Source organism: Eptatretus burgeri, chromosome 1, assembly GCF_056783735.1.
Source record: "Eptatretus burgeri isolate ZD-2024b chromosome 1, Ebu_testis_v1, whole genome shotgun sequence".
In the NCBI taxonomy this organism is placed as follows: domain Eukaryota; kingdom Metazoa; phylum Chordata; class Myxini; order Myxiniformes; family Myxinidae; genus Eptatretus; species Eptatretus burgeri.
In genome coordinates this window covers 140,571,282-140,597,146 of record NC_140961.1, presented here as the reverse complement: position 1 = coordinate 140,597,146, position 25,865 = coordinate 140,571,282, and the positions used below count along the sequence as shown (strand labels likewise).

Genomic DNA, 25,865 nt, shown 5'->3' with positions numbered 1-25,865 from the left:
AGGAATTGAGACAATGTTGTCAATGTGAATCTGCTGGGAGCTCTCGGCTGTGTACACTGGAAAATAAATTATATGGATAATGCACACTGGCATCAATTAGTTAGAGTTCAGCTTTGTAAAACTCAGACTGATATTCAGATTTGATCAACATATTACTTTGTAATCAAGAATAGGAAAAATTAAAATAATAATAAAAATTGCACCCACGCCCGAAGGAAGGGGTTTCAATATGAAATAGGCAAAGCCAAGAAACGAACAAAACCCATTAGAACGCTCTACTATTACCCTCGAGAATTACCTGTAGAACCCTCTGGAATTACATTTTGGAATTAAACACAGTTGGTGAGAAAGGTTCTTTTCGATCATTTTTTTCGATGGACAGACATAATCAAATATTGAAACAGCTTCACCACCCAAAAAATATTGTTCGTTCAAAATCAATTAATTGAACCTCCAAAGACCAGTTTTCAAAATGATTGCTGGGGGGATGGGGATGGGAAGAGGAGAGTGTTGAAGTGGCTGTCTGAGCAATTAAAAACTCGTCTTGCCTCTGGCTCCTGCAAGTTTGATTCCCACGGCTGCTCAATCTCACCAATCCACACTTGGTAAATGTGGCAGGTATGCCCACCACCACCACCACAACACCCACCTCCCCCAATCCCGAGTCGAGGAGAGCCTTCGTCTGACCGTAGATTACAACAGACTGGTTTAAGGCTGTTTTTTTTTTAAGTTATAGGCAGATAATGGAGCTTGTATACAAGTCATATACAGGACAGACAGTAGTAGATATCAGTGCACTCAAACATCAGTTTGAGCCCCAGCTCCGTATGGAATCGTTAAATAAGCCCGATTAATACAAAATTCCAAACCAATGTGCTCGACCAAACGCTTTCGATTATGTGTTGACTTGGAGATTCATATTTTAGTCAAGATATTAAATCTTTCCTGAGGCAGGAAAACAGCAGATTGCTCGTTTTGGTGAATAGCGGCTGAGATATTAAATACAGACACGATGGACGAGAGATCGATTGGATTGTCATTTCTTTCACTCATCCCCCATCCCTCCAATTTAGTAACCACATATCTGAAAATTATCCCAAAGAAAAGTGATCATTCACGTTTTATTTGACATCGCAACAAATGTTAAAAGTTCTTAAGAATCGTTGCCGAGCGCTCGTGAAATAAGCCCGTTACTCCGGAATCATAAAACGACGGAGGTTGTACTGGAATGCACCATACTCGTCCGTGCGCATTACACCACCTTCCACATGCACTCGTATCGTTTCCTTTGTGCCGGCTCAGAGTTCGATTACAAATCAAAAAAAAAAAAAAAAAAGGAATTCAACATGTTGCGCAAATCCAAGAAGTGAGCGGAATGATGTCGGATAAACAACTCTGCATGAACACCAATACGTGACTTCAGTAATGACAGCATCGCTGGCAGCCAATTATAGCGCCAAAACAAAAGTACCTGGGTTGAAATCCAAGATAAGGCTTAAACGATAAAGGTGGACTTGCAGTTATATTTTACTTTTCCGCCGTAGCATGTGACCATTCTTAATATGATGGTGTGGACGGAATTAAAAATTTACAAATTCAAAACGAAATGCACACGTTCACCCCAATATAGGCCATGCGTCTCCATGTTGGACTCCAATGCAACATGTGGACCTCGAACCGATTCAACATTAGCTGTCCCTCCCAAAACCTTCGCGTCAGCCCATCGAGTCCGTGTTTACATTAAATAGTGGGAAACTCGACAGGAAAGAGAAAGGGGAGAGGAAGTCGAGGGGAGATGTCGTCAAATGAGAAAAAGATAATACCATGAACATATGAATCAAAGTTTGCTATTGTTCCCAATGAACACTGAGAGGTCGTGGAAATGGATGACTGCAATTGGTCGGTTCAGCAATAAAACTGGCACATAAAGCTCAGTACTTGAAGGCCGATTTATAAGCGTCATAATCTTTCGGTTTCTTCGAATGGCCCGCTTTCCGTCGAATAAAAAGTTACATGTTCAGTAAAACTCGAATCATGCATTCTCTGGAGGGACATGCGATGAGCAATGGAAGGGATGTTTCCGACCAAGACAGCAAATGACACGAAAATTAAATTTAAAAAAAAAAAATCAAAATCAAAATCAAAACGCCAGCTGTGACCGAAACGTCGAGCAGGTTTTTAAATTTGCAAGCACTGACCATTCGTCATTCATACGTTTCATGATAATCGTGAAACGCCGTTCCGATGAAGTTTTAGTTCAACAGCTTTAAAATGCAGTTGAGAACCCCATCCCCTCCCTCTGCTTCGTACCCCCGATAACAAAGGCTTGCACACACTTTCCAGTAACATTACCTTTTCTATAAACATTGCACGTCCGCATATGAACCGATGAAACCGACAGATAGGAGGGTTCGAGTCTGTTGTGGGAAAAGAAAGCGGAGTAGCTACAAGGAAGCAGAAGTGGTTTTCAGGTGCCGATGATGTAATCACGGGATAATACAGTGAAATGAAGTTGCTACAGTGGATGATTAAGGACTGGGAAGCGTTGAGGATAGGCACGGCCGGCTGAAGACTGCTTTCCAATCAAGGCTTGTCGAACAGCTGCCGGGAATTTGGGAAACGTGCCGGATCGTATTCGGAGTCCTCACGCAGTCGCTTCTTGATGTCGGATTTCACCTACAGAGAGATGGATAAAAAAAAAAAAAATTTCTTTAACCGTACTCAAAAACAAAAGGTCCTTTGAAACGGACAAACACACAAATACATTCACATACAACCATGCCGTTTTAGATCTGAAATCAACATCAATCTATGTGGAGTAAATTTGTTTTTTCTAATCTCAGCAGTTGCGATGAGATTATTACAACAGGAAAGCTTCAGATAATATTCGGGCATTAGTACTCGTTAACAACATGTGCACCACGACGTACAAAGTGGAAAAGTGCACGCAACCAAAGACTGCAATTTCAAAGTAAACCAATTTTTTTGTTTGTTTTTTTCATCTCCTCCTTTATAAGATTGAAGATCATGGAGAAGCGAGATGACAGAGGGTATGAACTGAAAGTGCAGTTGCAGGTGAGAGAGACAGAGACAAAGGCTTAAGAATCGGATTATGGGTCGCAAGAACAAAAATCACGAGTCAGGAAGCAGGATAACGTGCAAGAGGGTTTGGTTCTGAAAAGTTAATTGGGGGGGATGAGGGGGGGATAAAGATTATGGGTAAGGATGCGGGGAGGAGGGTGACATGAAATGGTGAGCAACGCCTGCTTGACGCCCTGGAGTGAAGCATGGGCTACAACAGTCTCTGGAAGGTGGTTCCACAAAGTGGAAAAGTGAAAATAACCCATGACATGAAACAACAGACTATTGTAGCTACAACTTGTTGTGTTAAGCATGCTTTGAAGAAGCCCTGGGGGGGGGGGGGTTGTTTTTGTCACATATTCTTTGCATGTCAGTTGGGCAGTTTATGAGTACAACACGTTGGTACCACAAGGGGTAAAAATCAAGTAAATAACATGAACAGTGTTATTTTATCAGATCAGTCAAGACTTTGTGTTTCTGCATTTTGCCTTCTCAAGTGCTGTCATTCTTTCACCCATGGACTTCTTGTAAATGACTGAAGCACTCTTGCAGGAATGTTGTACCAAATATCCTGCAGTACATTCCACGGTTTTGTAAGGGTAGTTGGGTTCTTCTTGTGCTTCTCTGTTTCCAGGTAATCCGACACGGCCTTGATTGGACTCGCGTCCGGACTCTGGGGTAGTCATTTGAACACTTGGAGCACACTCGATCTGTAACCATGTTCTCCAAATCGTGGTTTACTGGCATTGGAAGTGGTTTTGGATCATTATCTTGTCGGAAAATGAATGCTCTTCCGATGAAACGACTTCCACAAGGAACCGCCGAGTGCTGCAGTATCTGCTTGTGCTTATGTTTTGTTTTCATCCCGTTTATTTCAATGTCTTCCGACACCAAAAGCCGAGATACAACCCCAGTCACAGAGCCTCCACCATGTTCAACAGTGGGCTGTAAACAATGCACGTCGTAACGTTCTCCATGTCTTTGGCGTACGACCTGGCGTCTCTTAGATCCAAGAAGTTCAAAATTTGATCCATCAGACCAGAATACCCCATTTTCCATTGTTGGTAGGTTTTTTTGTCGTCTCAGCTCATGGAGGAGCTAGAACACAGAACAGATCAGGACACAACAAAGGGAAGAGCAGGAGAAAGGGGAAATGCCAACAGAAGTGCGGAAGGAGAAAGCAGACGGATACTGACAAACAATGGATGCAGATAACGATGAGGGGTAGGAGAGAATGTAAGGGTTGAACAAGATGGATACATAAGCAAATTTTGGGGTTGGGTTTAATGGGGAAAGAAAAGATCACGGTTCGGGATCAGTAATCGATCTATTTTCTTCATAGCGTTCCATTTTTCACGCAGAGTTTGGATCTTCACACGCTGTTCAATTGAAAGCTGTTACTCGTGCTGCGCGTGTATGTAAATTAAATAGTAATTCAGTGAAGGAATAAGGAAAAAGGAAAAAGAATAAAATCTTTGGGAAAACAACGGCCGTTTTTGACGCAATTAATCCAGAATGTAAATTGGAAACCACGCTCGAGGAAGTTTTACTGTGTATATAAATATATATTCAAGTTCTGCTCTTCAAATTACTTCAACAAGTATATGCAGTGTTCCAAAAAAAACCCAAAGACACTCAGGATACCTGCTGCCGATAGGCCTGTTGAAGCGTAGCATTGTCTGCATCTGCAGAAAGGCTCTCGAGGCTGGTGAGAGGCTGAACCCCGGCTCCTCGTGCTGCACGGCGGAGAGCGTCAGATAGGGACAAGCACCCTGTAACTTCGCTTTCCTGCATTGTCTATGAAGTATTTAACAGGAAGAAACGGGTCGGGGAAGAGAGACGAGAAAGCTCCTTAACAATGCATTTTTACTAACACGCATCAAAATACAGAAATAAAAAAAACATTGCACTTCATGTAAGAATAAATAGCTTGGTTAAAAAAAACAATAATAATAAACCATCAGGATAACCCCCTTTCATCCCCCCCCCCACCCCCAACACATTTTCACTGCATTTCACACAATGTCCACATGACCTTTTGACAGGCATGATCATACATCAGTTCCACAAACAATCTCACCCAAATGGACATGGATCTGATTCCACAAGTCCGAGTACGTGTACACAATGGAAGAATGCTCACTTGAGCAAGTCATACAGCAAAATGGCCCGTTTCCGATTACACGCACAAATTATTAAAGACCATAAAGGGCCGAGTTTAAGTAAGAAGACTTTGTCAAGTTTTGCACCTTATAACCCAGCTTGTGAACTTTCTAACTAGTCACGTGCATGGATACAGGCCCTTCAATCTTGCACATGGTAGATTTCAACACATCAGACTCGGACTCGTGGAAATGCACCTGAAAGCCTTCAGAAGAGTACCACACCTTGCGTCGCTTGGCCGGCATACCACTGATGTACGCATCACTCAGGGGAGCCTGCGGTTTCAGTCGTCGCTGGCATTGCAGATCCTGACGGATCACAGGCACCCACTCCTGTTGCACGATATCAGAGAAAAATATATTAACCAGATTACCAAGACGAGATCAACAAAATTCCCTCGTAGTCTTTAATGAGAAAGCTGCAGCACAATGATCCAAAAAGTTGACACTTTTTTCAATCAATTCTTGGAAGAAGGCAACCGCAAGATTCTTCCACAACCATTTACCTTTGACGATCATCATCCAACTTGCTCCTGCAACCCTCTCAATTTCATCATGCCACGACCGGCCCAGTGCTAATTAAGTTTCCTTACTTTTTTGCAATGACGTCACATACTCTTGTCTACGCTCCAAGCTATTGTTTTTCTTTATGTATAAATCCGAGTCATTTTTCAGGCTTGAGTCGTACGAAGCTTCCTCATCATTTTTTTTTTTTTTGCATTTTGGGTCCAGGTTTCACATCCGGATGTTAAGACGGGTGGTGCACAATCATCACCAATATTCCTTTCATGACAAGAGCAGTCTCCCTTTGAGAATAGAATTTGATTTTCCTCCAGGCCATTTTGTTCTTCTGCAATTATTGCAGATCTCTGGTTCTATTTGCTTGTATCAATTCATTAATTCATCCAAATACACAAAACTGTTTTCCTCTTCTAATTTGATGAGAGTTGGGAAGAGTGCACTTGTCAAACATTACATATAAAAATTCAAAAAACACAAGAAAGAGAAAGAGACAGACAGAGACAGAGACAAACAGGTTGTCGGTTTCTTTGAAGATTTTTGAATGAAATACCAATATTTGGGGCAAAACCCCCCTTTATCCCCTTTAAATTGGCCGATCCAGATGGGCAGCACAACTCTTAAACCTTGCTGTCCTGATGAATCATAGAAAATTTGGTCCATATCGGTCAGGTAGTTTGTGAGATGTTTTAGTCAAATGTTAAGGGAGGTAAGTACATCCACACGGACGGACAGACACCAGGACGCACTCAATGAGCTTATTTCGTTGAAATAATGCAAACATGGGTTCACTTTTGTCCTTTACCTACTTTATTCTCGCAGGGTGATTTCTAAAGACAACAGTCAATGACCATCAGTAGGTAGCAGGCAAGTGCTCGGCAAGCAAGCAAGCTCAGTAAACATTGCCGTCACACCATAGCACCCTCATGCAGGACCTGCCTGTGGGTTCAAGCTATAAAGCACGTGCTTTGTTTGGCAGAGCCATCGTTCTGCTCTAAGCTATGATAGGCAGATATCACAAGAGGACTGCATGTGGGCTAATCAGCATGGAAGTCGGTACATGCAGTGAGACAGCTGGTAAGGCCGCCGTGCATTTCATGTTTGCATGTGTTCAGGCTATAGAAGCACATGCTTTTGTTTGGTGCAGCCTTCGTCCGAGCTATGATTAGTGGATATCACGAGAGGGACTACATGCGGTCCAAACAACGTGGAAGTCAGTGCATGCAGTGAGACCACGGAGACAGTTGGTAAGAACGCCGTGCATTTCACGTTGGCATGCCGTGTGCGTAAAACACACACACACACACACACACACACACACACACACACACACACACACACACACACACACACACACACACACACACACACACACACACACACACACACACACTTCTCAGCGTGCACCATTGGTCATTGCCAACACCGCAAGCATGAATACCGTGTGAATTTGTCAAATATGACGGCAGCGAGTGCAGGATGCCTCGCAACAGAAGGCACCAAGGAAGGAATGAGTTAGTCTTGGCTTATTGTCAGTACATCGATTTTGATGTATGGTATGAGATCGTAGGAAAATTTGAAGTCGTCTTTTGAATCTTCTTTTACGAGCAAAGAAGTTGGAGTCATCTGTATTTTTTTTCTGATATTGATATCATGTATTTAAGGATTGTAAGCACCTTTCATCGATTTGTTGGTGAAGTACAGATTTATTTTATTTTCATCCCGATTATTTTGGTATGCCGGTACATTCAAATTTCCAACTTCTGTATATCGATGTGAAAAATTATACCAACAGAGTTGCCGGAGCTTATTGCCAATATCGTTCTCCCCTTTGTCCCACCCCAACTCCATGATTTAAAAAAAAAAAAATTTTGAGGCAAAAGCAGGAGAATTCCTCAAAATCACGAGTACGGAATTATCTGCGATTTTGGCCCAAAAAGGTTATACAACGGGACTCACCGGTGGAACAACGGAGGACCAAGCCTCAGCACCGGGTGCTGCAACTACTCCGTTACCACTTGCTTCTCCGCCCATTGCAACTCCCGGCATGTCAGCAGCTCCCGTTCCTTCCATGTCCGTATCCATTATGCTCGGGGGATTCGCTCTGCCAGCAACCTCCTCTGCGGTTGTTGCTGGAGGGGGGGATTGCAGATTGCCTTCCCCCTTTGGGTCACAGCATTTGCAAGAAAACCGAGAATGTCATCAGAAATGTGGCAACGAAGGACCGTTGTAATATGTGAAAATATGGGGGCTGGATATTGTAAATCGGCTGTCTGTGTATTTGTCCTTCTGTCCATCCATCCATCCGTCATGCTATCTCCTCATAAATTCACCAAACTTGGTAGTTGTGATCACCACATGGCAAGAAGGTGTGAGAACTGTCATTTTAGCCCCTCCCTCTGGGGTGTGGTCAAAAGGTCAAATACTGAAAAATGCAATTACGGGCACATTTTTTGAAATGAAACTTTGTATGTGCAATCAACAATTGGGGGGGTAGGGGGGGGGCGCATCAAAAAAAAAACAATTAAAAAATATATATCGATTTTCTTGGATTTGAGGCTCGGTTCATGCCTCAGAAGGTCAGGACATGGGGTCACAGGAATGAAAACGAAAAAAAATGTTTAAACACTAAATTTGGCATTGGGTCATTCCTGGTGGAACTTTTTGCTACCTTTCAATTTTGCTTTAGATGAGAAACATGGGGATTTGAGACGGCATGCCACCTACTTCGCTGGAGTTACAGTTTGATTTGGAAATTTTCCACCGATCCGCGAGATACAATACAAGCACATCAATGACAATGGCATTCGATAGAGGGCATACCTCTGCCAAGCTGAAAAGTTTACATTTTGTATCCCACTGATAGACCAGATCTACATACAGACCTCAACCAAAATCTAATCGGCTTGTTCTTGTCACACACCCAACATGCCCACCAAGTTTCGTCCGAATCCGTCCACAACTCTTTAAGATATTGCATTTGGCCCTATCTCTCAATGGTGAAGAATCGCTTTAAAAATTCTAATAGCCAGATCCGGATATTCCCCAACATCTAATCGGTTCGTCCTCGTCACACACCCAACCAGTCCACCAAATGTCATCCAAATCCATCCACAACTTGAGCTATCCTGCACACAGAGACAGACAAACAAATATGGGTGAAAACACAACCTCCTTCCACCTTCGTTGGTGGAGGTAACAAGTGCTTTTGATAAAGCTGTATTTAACAGACTATCCTAATTAGCTCAGAGATGGGGGTTGCAGATTGAGGAATGAACACCGATAGCACATTCACCTTTTGATGAAACCGTCTCACAGACATCACAATCACGACATGTTCACAATTGCCCATTTACACCAAAGCTACCTGCCAGCCGTGTCGATATGTACGTGTTGCTTCAAAATCGGCCCAGTACCCCTCTATCCCCAATGCTTCCAAGTATCTAATTCCCATTGAAATTCATCTCGCGTTTCTGCTGCCCCTACCTTTCCAGGGAGACCATTCTTTGCATCAAACTGATTCTTCACCACCGCGTTACAATAATCTAAACTCTCCTCTTCTTTGGTGTAAGGCCATGGTCCATGGTCCTGTCAATGTCAATTTTACTAAATAAAAAATTATGTATTTATTTTGGCTCCAACCTTCATAATCTTAAACATCTATATCAGATCCTATCTCCTTGATCTCCTCCTCATAGCTTAGTCGAACTATCTAACTAGCCCCAGAATCAATCTTGTCACCACGCCGAATCCTATCATTGGCAGCCATGTCCTTCACGTGGCGCCAAATGACCTACAACAGCGAAAATGACAAATTACATTGGATAGGTTTACGTTTGCGTCAAGTTTGGTTTCATGGTGTAGTGTGCAAAATTCAGGGGTCGTGAAGGGAGGTTAGCGTTGGAAGATATTTTCGACCAACGGCATGAGAGAATACTTTCAAATTTTAAAAGGTCGAAAAAAAACCCGTAATATCCCGTACCACTTTCATACATAGCTGATCTCAAAACACGATTTAACGTGCATGAACTTGTGCATAAAGGGTAGCATTTCTGACTGGACCCCTTCCTCCATTCATGGCATGTAAATGACCCTTCCACTTTCCCCTCCACCAAGAGCTATGTTCAACATAGCCAATAGTAGGGTTGGGCATACAACCATACTTTTTTTGGAAAGGAGTGTTTTTTATGGCCAAATTTCACGCTGATCACGAATCCGTTGAACTTTTTGACATAGGATGATGTCTTCGGTTGGTAAAATGCAAAAATTCAAAATGGCCGCCAAATTTACCCATTTTCAGATAAAAATTTGATAATTATGGCTTACTAGGGCATGTGATGTCATTTATTTTTGTTTTCAGGGTCGCTGATATCGAATACGAGGTCAAAACAGTGACACATGATGGCTGTATGGATTTATCGCTAAACATGGGTATTTTCGATGGAAAATACCCACTTTTTAATTGCAGAACGAACTTTGAATTGATTAATCAACTATATCCTTTGTTTTTGATGTTGTACGTTTTTCGTGTCATTACAATTACACTGTAACGACCTCTACCCACATACTAAGTTTCATCAAGACCGGAAAGAAAAATTGTTGACGGACATTTGGTCCGGCTTTATTAGGTCATTTCAGTAGAGATGACCGAAAAATCTCAATCTCTCTGTGCATGTGCAATCAGGACAGACGCAGAGCCAAACTACTGTAAAACTACAGGTTTGTTTTCCAACTCATGTTCAAAATATAACATTCAATTGAAATCAAGTTGTTCTTCGAACATAAACCGACATTTGTAGATGGTGAACAGATTGCTTAATCCCGCTTTTAAATTCCCGTGCATGGGACAATAATGTAAAGGGCAATGCAATTTGAACGAGAAGCACGCTCGGTGGAGCGCACACCTCCGCCACGTAATGCCTGATGCACGAGAACATATCGGGGACAATACATTTTTGAAATATGCTACACAGTGCTATATCGTTTTTGGCCCCATCTCTCAATGGTGAAGAATCACTTTAAAAATTAAATAATTCTCATATCCAGATCTTCACCAAAATCAAATAAATTCGTCCTCGTCACACACCCAACCTGTCCAAGTTTCATCCGAATCCGGCCACAACTTTTTGAGATATCATGCTATACAATCGGTTTAGCCCGATCTCTCAATGGTGAAGAATCACATAAAAAAATTCTAGTAGTTGGATCTGGATCCGGATCTTCACCAAAATCTAATCAGTTCGTCCGTCACACACCGAACCTGTCCACAAAATTTCATCCGGATCTGTCTACAACTTTTTGAGATATCCTGTACACAAACAAAACAAAGAGACAGACAGGCAGACAGACAGACAGAAAGGGGTGAAAACATAACCTCCTTCCCCTTCGGTGGTGGAGGTAATGAGCACTGGTAATTTATTCAAAATATTTCTTACATCAGTTTCTTCGGTATCCACCTCCTCCATTTCACTCTCCTTTTGAGTGACAGCTGCTTCTTCACTTCCCTTGGGGGTGGGAACAGCATAGAAAAACTAGGGTCAAGCACATGGGCAAAGCAACCCCTTAACAGCGACATGGGGTCCATTTCATTTACCTTTTTAATCGACTTTGTTCCAACTTTCATGTCAAAATAATTTACACGAGTTCATCAAGGAAAGTTAACACAGTAATAAACATGTGGGGGGCAGGTAGACCCACCACACCAAAAACTGGCCATGCAATCATGTACAGGTACGAGCATTAGGCCATAACGTGCCTGTTCCTCTATATTTTGCTCGGGCTGGATGAAAGTGGTCCGAGACATTAATGAGATGACAAATCATTTGTCGCTTTACTCCAGGGGTCAAGAGCAACGATAGTTTAAAAAGCAAAAAAAATAAAATAAAGACACGCATGCAAATCCTTCACAAATCAGCTACACCAGGCCTCACCTCGGCCTGCGGTGCATGCCGCATGTATACAGCAACATCCTCGCTTGCTGTGGGCATACTTGCCATGACAGAGCGTATACGCGATTCCATCATGGTGGTAAGCCAGGTAACCAGGGCCGGGTTCACCTCAGCAGATAGGTGTCGCTGCTTGGACGTGAATGAAAGGCCAAGAACGCAGTGCAAGATCATCTCCAGGGACTCAAAATGAACATTGAATAATAATAATAATAATAATAATAATAATAATAATGTATGATGATAAAAATATAACACTTTCCAAGGTCATGCACCGCTCAGCAGCTATTGTCATTAATAAAACTCAGACCTGTCCATTATGAATGGAAAGGCCTATTGTTCGACCTTTCCATTCCAAAAGGAAAATATTTTCAATATTCTTCTGATCATCATTCCAGCATGTGAGGCCTGCCCATAGTGGGAAAACAATCAATTCCAGAGTGACAGAGTTCGGTACAAAGACAATGGTCTGAAGTTTATCCTGGCTTCATTTTTGACATATGTAACATGGAAATTATTAAATTAAAGCCGCAGTTACAAAATTTCGTTAATAGAAACAATTAGTCTGTAGTTGATCCTGGTGGTCTTCACTCTTGTGTTTGCTTGTCGTCAGTGAGCAGGATATCTCAAAAAAGTAATATACAGATTCAGACAAAATTTGGTGGACAGTTTGGGTGGATGACGAGAACAAGCCGATTTGATTTTGGTGAAGATCCGGCATAGAAGCAGATCCGGCTGTCAGTGGGATCCAAAACGTAAACTGTTCAGCCTGGGAGGTATGCGCTCTACTTTTACAATGACTTTTATAATCGTCACAATTTGATCCTCAACTTATGTGGCTTGAGACAGAAGGGAAGCCTTACAATATGGTCGTTGATGAGGGATACAACACCCGAAACGCCATCACGCAGACACAGGCGGTTGAGGGTCAACCACTCGAGTAGCATGCGAGTGCAAAGGTCCAATAGTCGTTGTGAAAACGCTTGGTCATTCTCTGCAAACAAAACAACAACAAACAAAAATATACCCATTCACCAAATCTGCAACAACTACGCTCGGGGGTGTAAACAAAACGAGGCTCAAAATTCACAAAATGAAATCTGCATTTTTGTTGCCACTTTCACGCTACATTCTATTATTAAAAGAACAATCCACTTTCCACCCTTTTGTTCATTCCAAAGAGTTCCTGCTGTCGTGGAGCAATAAAAATGGAACTGTTGGAAAGGCAAGAATCAATTTACATGGAACAAAAATGAATGGCCGTTTAATCATAACGATGCCCGTTATAAAATCCCTGTTTCTGGGTTTCAAGAAGTGGGTTTGGGAGCTTAATGCAGCGCTTCTAACGGTAACGTTTATCAATTTACGAGAGCAGAAACCCATTAGGACACAGGAGTGCAGAAAATTACATGCAGTAATATTTCTCGAAGCAATAGAAAATTATATAAAAGCACACAGAAGGAGCACAACCACAACCACCATGACAGCGGCATTCTACATCCTGACTGAGATTCACAGATAGACATGCAATATTCTGTCCTGATTAAACCAGTCAGTAAAGCAAAACGTAGGTACACCAGCGATATACTAAACTTAAACAATGCAAGTAGAGAAACATTCAAAGTACACCGCCCCCCCCCCCATGTTAAATAAATAACATACCCTCCAGCACGCGACATCGCCGGGGTGCCTTTCGGCACCCGGAGATGGAATTGGCAGGGAGCAGTGTATCAATGCACAATGTACAAAAATATCAAGAGATTATGATCTAATCTATTGCCCAGATGAGAAATAAAATAAGTAATAAATAAATTGATAATTATGTAATTAATTAATAAATAATAATAATAAATAAATATAATTAATTAAGAAATAAATCATCAAAAAAACATTTGCGCCAAAACGCATCTTCATTTTTGTCCCAAAATTTCAGCTTCCGAGCTCAAAGAATAGCTGAGATATCAATCACCTGGACAAACAAGAAAGAAAATAATTGATTAATTGCTAAATTAAAATAAATAATTAATTTCTTCATCAATTGGCTAATAGCATACCAAAACTACCACAGTTTCATCCGAATCTGTAACTTTTTGAAAATTAAGCAATTGATTCATCAATAAATCAAAAACACCCTTTACAGCCAAATCACTTTTTCCTCACGCTCATGTCCAAATATCGGCTTCTGAGCTCAAAAGGTGGCCAACATATTGCCCAGATGACAAAGGAAATAGAAAATGAAGAAGAAGATGAAGAAGAAGATGAAGAAGAAGAAGAAGATGAAGAAGAAGATGAAGAAGAAGATGAAGAAGAAGAAGAAGAAGATGAAGAAGATGAAGAAGAAGAACAGTAAAAAATGAAGACTAAAAATGAAGAAGAGTAATAATGAAGACTAAAAATGAAGAAGAGTAAAAATGAAGAAGAGTAAAAATGAAGAAGAGTAAAAATGAAGACGAGTAAAAATGAAGACTAAAAATGAAGAAGAGTAAAAATGAAGAGTAAAAATGAAGACTAAAAAATGAAGAAGAAGAAGTAAAAAAATGAAGAAGAGTAAAAAATGAAGAAGAAGAAGAGTAAAAAAAATGAAGAAGAAGAGTAAAAAAATGAAGAAGAAGAGTAATAATGAATAAGAAGAGTAAAAAATGAAGAAGAAGAGTAAAAATTACCCCCATGTGGGGGTGACGGTCATCTCTAATACCACAAGTTCTCAATGTTCAGTTATGACCAAAGACTACTGCGCAGTTCTACTGCACAGTTTGGTTAAAGATGACTCGGCATTTTGGCGCGCACACACAAAATTATATTTTGAAAATAAATGCCGACGTTTACATTTCGGGTTTTGAAACTTTTGCACCTTCGGCGGAAAATGTATAAATATAAAAGGCTAAAAATGTGTTTTATATTTATATTTCATTTCTCCTTCCTTCCTTTGCGAATTGCATTGGCGTTTTTGGCCATCTTCCAGATCACGTGACAATCAAACGGGAAGGAAATTCTAAAATCTGTCCGGTTAGATACAAGATAATATTTCTTACTATGATAATCAATAAACAGTTGCCGAATATCTTGTAGAATGGCAGACGAGATAGGTTTTGAAAATGGCGATATTTATAACTTACGTGACCACGTGACCTTGACCCTGACCTTGAACCCAGACAAAAGTGATATCGTTGTGCAACACTCATCGACCTCTACCCACATACTAAGTTTCATCAAGATCGGAAAAAAAAATTGACGGATGGATGTACGGACATTTTGTCGGGCTTTATTAGGTCATCTCGGTAGAGATAACCTAATAAGGAATTAATAAATCGATAATAATTAAGTAATTAATCAAAAAAAAAATTGAAATGTTTTTTCCAAATCACATTTTGTACATTGTAAAAAAAAACCCTAACATTTGTTCCCAAATTTCAGCTTCCTCGCTCAAAGGATGGCCGAGATATCACCTGGACAAACAAGAAAGAAAGAAAAACAAACCAAACGGAGTAAAAACTGAGTACACCCGTCCTTTGGCGCCCAACAATGACGTCATGCACGGCCTGGATATGGAATTGGGAAGGAGCGGTGTACAATATGTAAACGTTTGTGGTTCAAGAGAGCAAAATGTTTGGATCAAAACTAAGAACATGAATAATCACAGCAGAAAACCCGTATTTAATCGACAATAAAAACGACGAACATGGTGTCGACTGTCAGGAAGATATCATTGGTAAGACTGAATTCTTGCCCATGATGGAGTCTAGATGGGTTGTTGAAGCCGCAACATCCTCCTTCAGTCAGCCATTAACATTTTTTTCAGTTTTTTTTTTTCTCCAACTCCGAAGCGGCTCAACAGATCATTTTGAAACTTTGCATGATGATTCATGACTTGTTGTACGCAAAAACTAATGGAGCCCTTTTTAAAAAATATCTCCATCCATGTGGTGAGATAATTTAGGAGTGAACTCAAAGTGAAATTGGTGTTTGCAAGTCCATCACATATCACGAGATTCGATCATCGATGTTTTATCGTTATTTAAATTTTAACCTCTTAATCATTATTTAATCTCTTCATATTAACAATGCCCGCTTGCTTTGAAGAACAGGAAAGAAGGGGGGAGGGGAGGGGAGGGGAGGACAGAGAGTTGGGATGGGAGTGCAGAGGGGACAGTCTTTTTTAGTCCTTTCCCGACCTCTTTGGACCTCTTTCGAACCCACATACCCTTTAAGACCCCTAAGATCCTCTATCACCTAATGCAGCCCAACTACGACTGCCCTCCACCCAGAGATGAGTGTGCGTTCCACTTGGGACGATTCATTGTTTTTTGTTGTTTTTCTCCCACAATGCCATCTAATATGGAAAATCTGAGAACAAGCAATTTCAAATTTCTACTGCATCAATAATTGCATCTGCATGCAAAACGTTGAGAATCAAGACCTCAATTCCTGGAATCTCGACCCATTTTTCCCCAAAGAACTTAGGATTGGCCTGTCCAGATTTGGTGCCTCGGATTTTGTCGGATAATACAAGTCACAATACTTTTTGCTTCAACAACATTTTAGAAAGAGCTCAGCCGCCAACTCATGATGCGCAACGAGGATGTTATGATTGGCACATGGGTATCATACTTGCATTGTCGATTACTCAGGTCTGGTGTGTCACTGTATTGAGCAGACTCTGTGTGCAGGCAGCATTTGCTGTAATAACAATTTGCTATTGCTGTAAGGAGTGCCAATAAATAGGCCACACATCGTGGCGCCTCATTTGTCATCTGTGTGCACCTCCACAGAAAGACATTGTGAAACAAATTCCAATGTGAGGTCGTGAGGTAGTTCAATGCTAATGTCAGGTAATTCAAGTGAAAGCCAGATGCAAAAGCAAAAGCAAAAAAAAACAAAAACAAATACACCCGTGCGGGAGTGACGGTCATCTCTGTGAGAAAATATATAGCCTCCTGAAGGTAGGGCAGTTTTTGCAAACTTTGAAGTCACGTGACACGAAAACGAAAGCGAATATCGAAAATCCGGCCCGAGCAAATTTAGATATTGTCCCATAGATTCATATGCTACAAACAAATTCAAGATCGCTTGAGAAATGGCGGAGGAGATAGAATTTGAAAATCGTCATTTTCGCAACTTCAAAGGCCTCGTAACCTTGACCTTCGGTGACCTTGAAAGTCATACCATCGTGTACGTCTCATCGACCTCTATCAGGATCACTAATGACCAGATCTCCCACTTATACTTCATTGTGAACGGATGGACAGAAGGATCGAAGGACATCGACACCCATATTATTAGGCCATGCTCAAAGAGATGACTTAAAAAGAAACGTTAAAAATACACAAAACCAAACTTTTTGTTTCACTGAAACATTTAAACACAAAATTCCATCAGATTGACAGAATAGGAAATGTTTGCGTCCAAAATATGCTATTTCCACACAGGTAGGCAGGTCTGCATATAATAAATAAATAATGGACTTTGGTGGACTGCACGAATCACGAGTTTAACTTTGCTGAGTTTTTGAACCTCCAGGGGAACACGATCTAAAATGGCATCAAAACAGGGCAATTTGTGGAGTGCGGACCACAGGAAAAAAATTGGGTTCAACTGAAAAGACTAACTTAAAAATATTAAACAAGAGCTCAAGTGAGCACAATATACACCCGAACAAAAAGGTATATACAGAATTGTGCTACGACATGGAAAACAGCATCCTGGTTGCCATGGCAACCACTTTAGATGATGAACATATGTCGCGACACACCGTCTCCACAGTCTGTACCTATGTACCAAATATGAAACGTGAAAGTTGAAAACTTTGGGAGTCAGAGTGCGGACAGGAACGGACGGAATCACATAATACGCCCCGATGTGTGTGTGTGTGTGTGTGTGTGTGTGTGTGTGTGTGTGTGTGTGTGTGTGTGTGTGTGTGTGTGTGTGTGTGTGTGTGTGTGTGTGTGTGTGTGTGTGTGTGTATATATATATATATATATATATATATATATATATATATATATATATATATATATATATATATATATATATATATATATATATATATATATATATACATATACATATATATATATGTATATATATATATATATATATATATATATATATATATTGTTACGGCTGTGGAAATTCGCAAACCACCATTCAGGGCCCGTAGGTGAGATATCTCTAAGTACATGTGTAGTTAGCCCCAAACCCGTTGTATAGAGGGAATTTATGCAATTCATCCGGGCTGCGACGCTTTGAGATAGCCGTTTTTCTGTTCTATCTTTATTTTGAACCAACCACGTCTCAACCGCCATCACACAACAACCACCTTAACCACTACGCCAGCCATCGTCACCAACTGCAACCACGCTCCAACCCTCGGACAACAACAACGCCAACAGCCACGACCTTTACTTTCGCAACTCAATCCCACATCATCGCATAACCGCCATTCCCAAACGGAACCATAACCATCAAACCACCACCGAAAACCCTCCACCACCCTCACCTCTCTCCTTCTACGGCCATTCCCGCACCACCTGTGAACACTGAGCGTCAGGCTGTCTTGGGCCTGTTCAGCAATACGCACCGAGCCGCGAGCGCAAGTAGCGGCCTTTCCGAGGAAAATTCGGATCACAAACGCTACACGCCCACTTTCCTCCGTCCAATTAGCAAGCGCGGGGCGGCTTGGCCCCGCCTCCAGGCGCGTCTGTGTGAAATCGATATATGCAAATTCTAGGATCAGGGGAGATTCACGCCCCCTTTCCTCTGACCAATGGGCGAGCGTGGCTCCGCCCCCGAGGTCATCCTGATCCGGATATTTGCATATTGTTTTCTCCTGCCGGCCTATAAAACGGCGAGCGCAAGGCAAATTGTGGCAGAGTCAGTCGAGTCGGGTGGCGAAGTGATCGATGTGGCAGGAAGAATCGAGTCGGGTGGCGAAGTGATCGATGTGGCAGGAAGAATCGAGTCGGGTGGCGAAGTCATCGGAGTGTCATCGAGTTGGGTTCTGGAGTCAGCTGAGAAGAGTTGTGGGAAGAGGCCAAGGAGCTCGGGTCCGAGGCGAGAAGGACGGCGGTCGGCGACGAGGTCGCGGTGTGGGATTGCTCATCGCGGGATCCAAGCCAGCCAGCCATTCTCCCTCCCACAGGGCATCAACAATTCCCCCTTTCCCCCGCGCTGAGATAGTCAAACAAGGGGGCCCCGTTCCCACCCCACTCCAAACGTTGTGCCAATGAAACCCGCCAAGGAGCACGGAGTCGGGGCACAGCCACGTGGCCACATCTGCGGCTCGTCCGCCAACGAGTCACGAGGATGCGGGTAGGACCCCCCCGGTCTCGCGGGCCTGGCCGCTCCTTCAGGTCATACGCACATATTGGCCTACAGGCCCGTCTGCCCCCTTGTCTATGAGGGTGGCTTCTTTCCTTTGCTTTTGAGTAAATGTGTGTTGGCGCCGTCTGTAAAGTAGAACTGTATAAGTGTTGCCGTGTGTGCACGTAGTCGGTAGTAACTCTGCGTCGTTGTTGCTTTTGTTTTGGTTGCTATATGTGTATTTTGACTGTTTGGCTGTATATGTGTGCTTTCCGTGTGCCGGGAAATAAATGTGCTTTGTGTGAACTGTTTTCCCGTTTCGCTTCGTCTTTTCTTTATTGACCCTCCATCTGCTTCACGTAAAGGGTTCGTAGTGGGCTTAATACGCCTGGTAATTAATCGGAACCGTCGAGGCCGACGATAACACCGCTCGGTTATCACTGTAGCACGGAACAGACTGCTTAAGCGGTTCGTGTCCGGAGTCGACCTGCAGCGAGGTACGATCGCCCGGTTTACCATCCGCGTGGGTACTTAGGTAGGTCGAGTTTGGCGAACAACCCTATCCTACGCGGGTGGCCGATTGGCACGATTGTGGTGAGGTCGAAAGGCCCACCCATGACTGGCTCCGGGCGATAGTTCCCGGAGGGTCACGACTGAATTGTCCGTCCGGCGGGCGACGCGGTCGCGATTCGAGTGACGCGGCTGTCCGTGACAATATATATATATATATATATATATATATATATATATATATATATATATATATATATATATATATATATATATATATATATATATATATATATATATATCGGGCGTATAACAAGGGAGGGGAACCCAATAAAACTTTGTTTTACTATAATTTTTGAGATGCAATTGTGAACCTACTCACCTTTACAAAATTCAGTTTTGTATAAAAGGTAGGCACATCTTATCAGCGCGTGCACTGGGGGTTTCACTGTCGATTTCCTTTCCATGTCTCCTGTTATTCTCTAGTGTCCTTCCTGTTCCTGTCTTTCTTTTTGTAAACAGTACTTCAGGTGTATGAGACCTGGGACAGACCATTCAACTTCTGAAACCCGCACATAGAGATGACTAACACACACACACACACACACACACACACACACACACACACACACACACACACACACACACACACACACACACACACACACACACACCCCCGTCCTTCCAGTGACGGTACTAGCAGCCAGCGACATACCAGAACTCTGGGTACTAGCGACGTTGCAAAAATGGCATTGCCTTTCACCGCACTGAGAGCAGTATTTCCTCCTCCCCATGGATGCCAACCTATGGGGATCATCCGTGCTCTATCCTTTCAAATGTCGAATGTCAAGCACGGAAGTAGCACGTACCATTTTTAAAGTCTTCGGTATGACTCAGCCAGGGTCTGGTTTGAACTGTCGACCTCCCAGACTCATAGGGGACGCTCTAATCCAGTGATTCTCAACCCTTCCTCTGTCATTTACCCCCGTCGGCTTGATGTATTTCGCCATTTACCCCCTTGCTCCCATGCAAAAAAAATGCATAGCTGGCATCAAGGCACAGAAAAAAATGAAGATGGAGCAACTTTATTATTAAGGTTTTGCACAAAATAAACTTTGGTAAACGAAAAAAAAAATACATACAGTCCACTTATATCATACAAGATCAAACAAAAATACCAGAAGCATTATCAGTGGGAACTCTGCTGATTCATTGAGTCAATCAGTATATTTGAGGAGTCAATATTTTTATTTCATTAGAGAAAACAAAAAATTATATAAAAAAAAAAAGAGAAAATTGTGGTGGGGGGAGGGGGGAATTGATTTTTGAGTCTGGAGAGAATAATTTTTATAGAATGTGAGAGTATGTTATTGATTTTGTCTGAAGTTGCTAAAAAAAAAAAAATCATAACTTAATTTTCAGGTATGATATATTTACTCCCTGCCATGAAAATTTTTACCCCCAGGGGGTAAATTTACCCCTGGTTGAGAAGCACTGCTCTAATCATTACACCACCGAGTCCGTTTGCAGTTTACACACAATTGGTTCACTGGTTTGATTTTCAATCACTTCAACTTTTGTTGTTATGGCTGCAATAAGCATCATTTTCATGCATGCCAGTTAACTGCTGTTGTTGTTTGTTTTTTTTTTCTTCATTTGCTCGAGCCGATCATTTTCACCTAATTTTGTGTTTACGTCATCTTTTACCTGCACAAAAGCCCTCGAGACATCTTGGGGAAGATGCGATATAAATATTCTTAATAACTGAATTATTCAAGCATGATTATCAGGCATTAGCTTGTGTTGTCAAAACATAGATCCTTGGATAGCTGTAATTGACAAAGAAAAAAAATACCTTACAGGTCACATACAAGGCTGCAGGACGAACCAGGTACCCACCCATGTATCGCTGCCCCAAGGATATACATGCCCAACTTACCCGTGCTCTGCAGCACATGGCTGGCAAGTTGGTTGACGTTTTCACGCAGGAATTCTCGATTTGCCCTTTCGATATCCACCCCTTCCCTTATAGCCACTCCTTCCTAAGAACAGGAAAACACCAATAAACCCAATTTCAAACAAGCAATTAAGTTTTTACATATTACACGCATGTGCAGCAAAAATAAAAAAATAAAAAAAGTGAAGCTCAGATAAATGGCAGTCATACGTACAAAGCTTTCCCCGATGTAACGTGCCATGCCTTCCACTAAACGATCCGTTGCCTCCTGGACAAGGAAAAACAAACAAAAAAAAAGGGACCACGTTCAAGAATAGGTGATAACATGACCGCAAATGCCACAAATGTTTTACAACCAAACATGAACCACCAAGGAGATAATTAATCCACAAAACATGAAAACCACAGCAACTTTAAGATGCATTAAAGTTTCGGGTGGGGAGGGGGGGGGGAATCTTCGTGATGCAAATTATCAACCCATGTTCCATCACAAGAAAGCAAATTTTATTGCATTCTTGAAACCATCTCCAAATGGACTGATGGTTTGACATGCTGTGCAAATGGGAAGAAAACAAACAAAAGACAACAACAATGTTACCTAAAACTGTCAAGCAGCATTAAAAAGTCAATAAACGTGCCATTGATACACTGCGAGTTGGTCACTATTTCAGCATTTATGCAAGATTATGCTTTACTCGGTCGCTCACTCATTCACACCACAAATCATTTGTAGGGAAACATATCACACTCTTTCATAAAGACAGAGCAAAATTGCAGGGGACGGCAAGCTCGCATGTTGCAAGTCTCAAATGCGGAAGAGCAGGTGCCAGTTACACCGAGTGAAGCAGGGAGGCATGCAACTTATTACAAACGAAACAAGAGCGAAGTCGACGGCACGCCATCGCAAATCCCTACGCTTCCCACTGAAAGGGAAGTTGAAAGATGACAAAAAAAACAACTTCCTCCAAGAACGACTCCATATTCGATTTGGAGGGAAAAAAATGATTTCCCTCCAAATTGAACCCTGTGACCACAAGTCCCCACCCCCTGGGGCATGAACCTGGGGGTCAAATCCCAAAAAATTGTGATATTTCATGTGCCCCCCAATGTTGATTGCATAAACAAAGTTTCATTAAAAAAAACACGTTCAAAATGTGCTTGGGATTGCATTATTTAGTATTTGACCTTTGGGCCCTGCCAAAAATGACCATTCTCGCACCTTCATGCCAAGTGGTGATCATAACTACCAAGTTTGGTGAATTTCTGCACAACCTTTTCGGAGATAGTGTGACGGACGGCCAGGCAGGAGCAGATGACAACATCCCCAAATATTTTTCAAAAAGTATGGGGACAACAAATTATATAAAAACTGAAGCATCCCCAACTGGAAAAATCATTGCTTCGTTATGTCAGGAATCCAAAACTTACCAAAATGTTTTGGTCAGTCGGCTCACGGCCCTCGAGCAGACGCTCGCGAGCAAAAGTAACGAGGTTTTGGCGAAGATGGCACAGAGGACCAGGGGAGCCGTGCAAGAGCACGACAACATCCGCCATGCTCAACCCCTCACACACGACGGCGAGCAGCTCGCTGAAAAACCCTACCGAGTTCAGAGAAAATGGAAAGACACTTAGAAGGTGAGAAGCAAGGATGGCACTGCAAAAAAAAGGGGAAATGAAAGGACACATCTTTACTTTTCAAAAACTTGAAGCAAATATATATGCTGCTTATGAATCCTTTCAAAAATGCATTGACTGGTGTTTGTTTATTTGTCACGCTCCTCCATCTACAGTTGTGGCCCGATTACCTCCACACTTGCTAAATAGGATCAGCATAACCCCGATCAGTGTATCACGATGTTTTGTATCGTATCGTGTCTGGATGTGTATCGTGTAGCGCCGCTCCAGGTTGGAGAAGGTATTACAAGTCTTCACCATTTACAGTGCAGTATCCATGTCCCCACGTTTTCCAGTTCATCGAGGTGTTTTGAATTATATCCTTACTGTAATTCATGGACCGATGTGTTTGTTGGTCGCGCTGCTACTCTTACAGTTCTCGGCAGATTACATCCAGATTTCCTACATAGGATCAGCATGACCCCAATTAGTGGATAGGGGTGTTTTTACCTTTGCTGGGATCGATTGCCTATACACCGCCCAAATCAAGGTATGAGTCAGAAGAACGTGTTGCATGCTTGGAACAAGATTGTAGGCCAGTAGGGTGGGTACTCTTCTCGTAATAATTTATCTTAACTGGACATCCAAAATGGCATGCAAGCAAATATGCAAAGCACGCTGTAGTAGCACTCACAATTATCACATAATCAGGAAACTTTTCATGGTTTTGATCAATTCTTGCTCGAAAAAAAGATTAATAATCTAACCATATTTATTGCGTCTTACAGATGTGCTAAAATAATCATAATAAGAATTATCATTTAAGCAAGTAACTTTACCAGCCCCGGCCTCGACGATGCTGGCACCACTGAGTCTTTGGATGAAGCTGGCGATGTTCTCCTGTGCCATTCGCCCACCGGGTCCCCCGGGAACCTGCCGCGGCTCGGTCGTTCTCTCACTCGATCCTGCACCTGTTCTATTTCCTGCACCACTGCCAGCACCAGCACCACCCAGACTAGACAACACAGTACTAAGAACAGCTTGCACCACCATGCTCATGAACTCTGGAGATAGGATTTCTTCAAAGGCCTGGCCTGTCTGTGCCACACCAGGAAGTCGAACATTTCCAGTACCATTTGCTGGAACCCTTGCAGTACCAGCATTCCCAGTCTCTTGGGGTGTAGCATTCTCTGCCGTTGCTCGAGTCTCAGCAATTGGGGTGCCTTGTCTGCCTGCTGCTGAAGCCGTGCCCATCACACCGGTATCCTGTGGGGATGAAATACAAGGTTTTTCGTGTAGTCTATTTGTAGGCTTGGCAAGGCAGATCGAGAAATAAGAAATACACACAGATCTCCTGTCGCATACCACGATAAGCTCAGCATAGTTCCGCAAGAAATCTCCAACGGCAGCAGCACCTCCCTCAACGCCACCAACATCATCCCTGGGCCCTGTTACGACACCACCGATGGCCCGAGCTGCCACACCGAGACCCCAAGCAGCTCCTTGCATCACAAGTTGCATGAGCAGAGTCTGATCGATCTGCCGAGTCTGGCTGGGAGGGGTTTGTGACGTCTGAGAAGAGGGACCCTGCCTCGAGGTAGTCTGTTGCCCGTTGTTAGAGGCTGGAGTTTGTGCTGGTGCTGAGCTCGAGCCAGGAATTGGCTGGGCATTGGGGGTGGAGGTCTGCCCAGGTGCCGGGGCAACATTGGGAGCCTGCTGCGCTGCAGGAGCTGGGATGCAAAGGAAATAGCCTTAGGCATTTAAAAATTAACACATCCATAAAAAGTCCAACAATTTTTGATAAAACAGCAAATAAAAATTGAAAACATTCAAATTGAATTGGTATATATATATTTTTTTTCGTTGTTGTTGTTGTTGTTGTTGTTTTTTTTAAATCAAGGACATAGCGTGAGACAGACAGACTACAATATCCACCGTTTTTTCTCAAAAAGCGAGAGGCTAAAAATATATTGTCGCGTCAAAGGTGTCCATTAACAGAATCCTCTGAGCCGTGGGGGCAAGTCCTCTGCACATTCCGAAACCGTTTTTACAATTTACTGCGTTCACTTAATGTGCTGGCGCCAATGATTTTCAGAGCGTTGGATTCTGCAAAATTCAAGCTATACAGTTGTGAAGCAGGGGCACGAGCCCACAGGAGAGCTACCAGGCACAAGCCCAGAAAGTCTGTGATAAATTCATAAGGAAGGACTTTGCACGACGGAGGATTGCCGTTACGTAGTTGGCTTTGATACAAGTTCTGGTGAGGAGAAATCATAGCCGATGTTGAGGGCCAAAAGTTCGACGTAACTTCGTCCAATGGCTAATTACTGGAAACAGATAGGCGAGTTCATCTGACAATCCCTCTGGAGAGACAGTTTGAGAATGTGATGTTCATCTGGATTGAAAGACATGTCCCAAGTACTCGACCAGTATATGAATCAGTCCAAGTCAGCAGAGGGGAAACTACTGCGACCAAACTGTCAAACAAACTGGCATCCTTGGACACGAGGAAATGAGAGAACTACATCGTTGCATGCCGAATACATGAATGGGAGAAGTCAGAAAGCCAGGAAAGGTGACTGCATTTCACATGCAGAAAGTATGGCAACAAAGTCAGTGTGACAGATTGTGTGGATTACAATGGATATGTCCAGACACAGCCCTGACCTCTTGCTTGAGATTCCAAGCCTCCAGCTGTTGTTGAGAGAAGAAAGATCACAAACAAAATTGAATGGCTGGGATGAAATACAAACAGAAACTCATGGAACAGGCCATTTG

At 42.4% G+C, this 25,865-nt stretch overlaps 1 protein-coding gene across 4 annotated transcripts in view; it reads right to left on the bottom strand.

The window, feature by feature from the left end:
• Positions 1-1,107: 1,107 nt before the first annotated feature.
• BAG6 (BAG cochaperone 6) overlaps positions 1,108-25,865 on the bottom strand; it is a 60,087-nt gene continuing 35,329 nt past the window's right edge. For 2 of the 4 annotated variants that reach the window (XM_085845472.1, XM_085845496.1), the window contains exons 16-27: positions 24,453-24,817; positions 23,927-24,353; positions 22,902-23,071; positions 21,688-21,741; positions 21,456-21,558; positions 12,571-12,701; positions 11,693-11,839; positions 11,198-11,266; positions 7,722-7,925; positions 5,442-5,576; positions 4,726-4,878; positions 1,108-2,676 (exon numbers count right to left, since the gene is read on the bottom strand). In XM_085845472.1, coding sequence (XP_085701598.1) covers positions 2,584-2,676; positions 4,726-4,878; positions 5,442-5,576; positions 7,722-7,925; positions 11,198-11,266; positions 11,693-11,839; positions 12,571-12,701; positions 21,456-21,558; positions 21,688-21,741; positions 22,902-23,071; positions 23,927-24,353; positions 24,453-24,817 — 2,051 coding nt within the window. In that variant the 3' untranslated portion in view covers positions 1,108-2,583. The remainder of the gene's footprint in view (positions 2,677-4,725; positions 4,879-5,441; positions 5,577-7,721; positions 7,926-11,197; positions 11,267-11,692; positions 11,840-12,570; positions 12,702-21,455; positions 21,559-21,687; positions 21,742-22,901; positions 23,072-23,926; positions 24,354-24,452; positions 24,818-25,865) is intronic. The other 2 variants (XM_085845488.1, XM_085845481.1) reach the window with 2 other exon arrangements.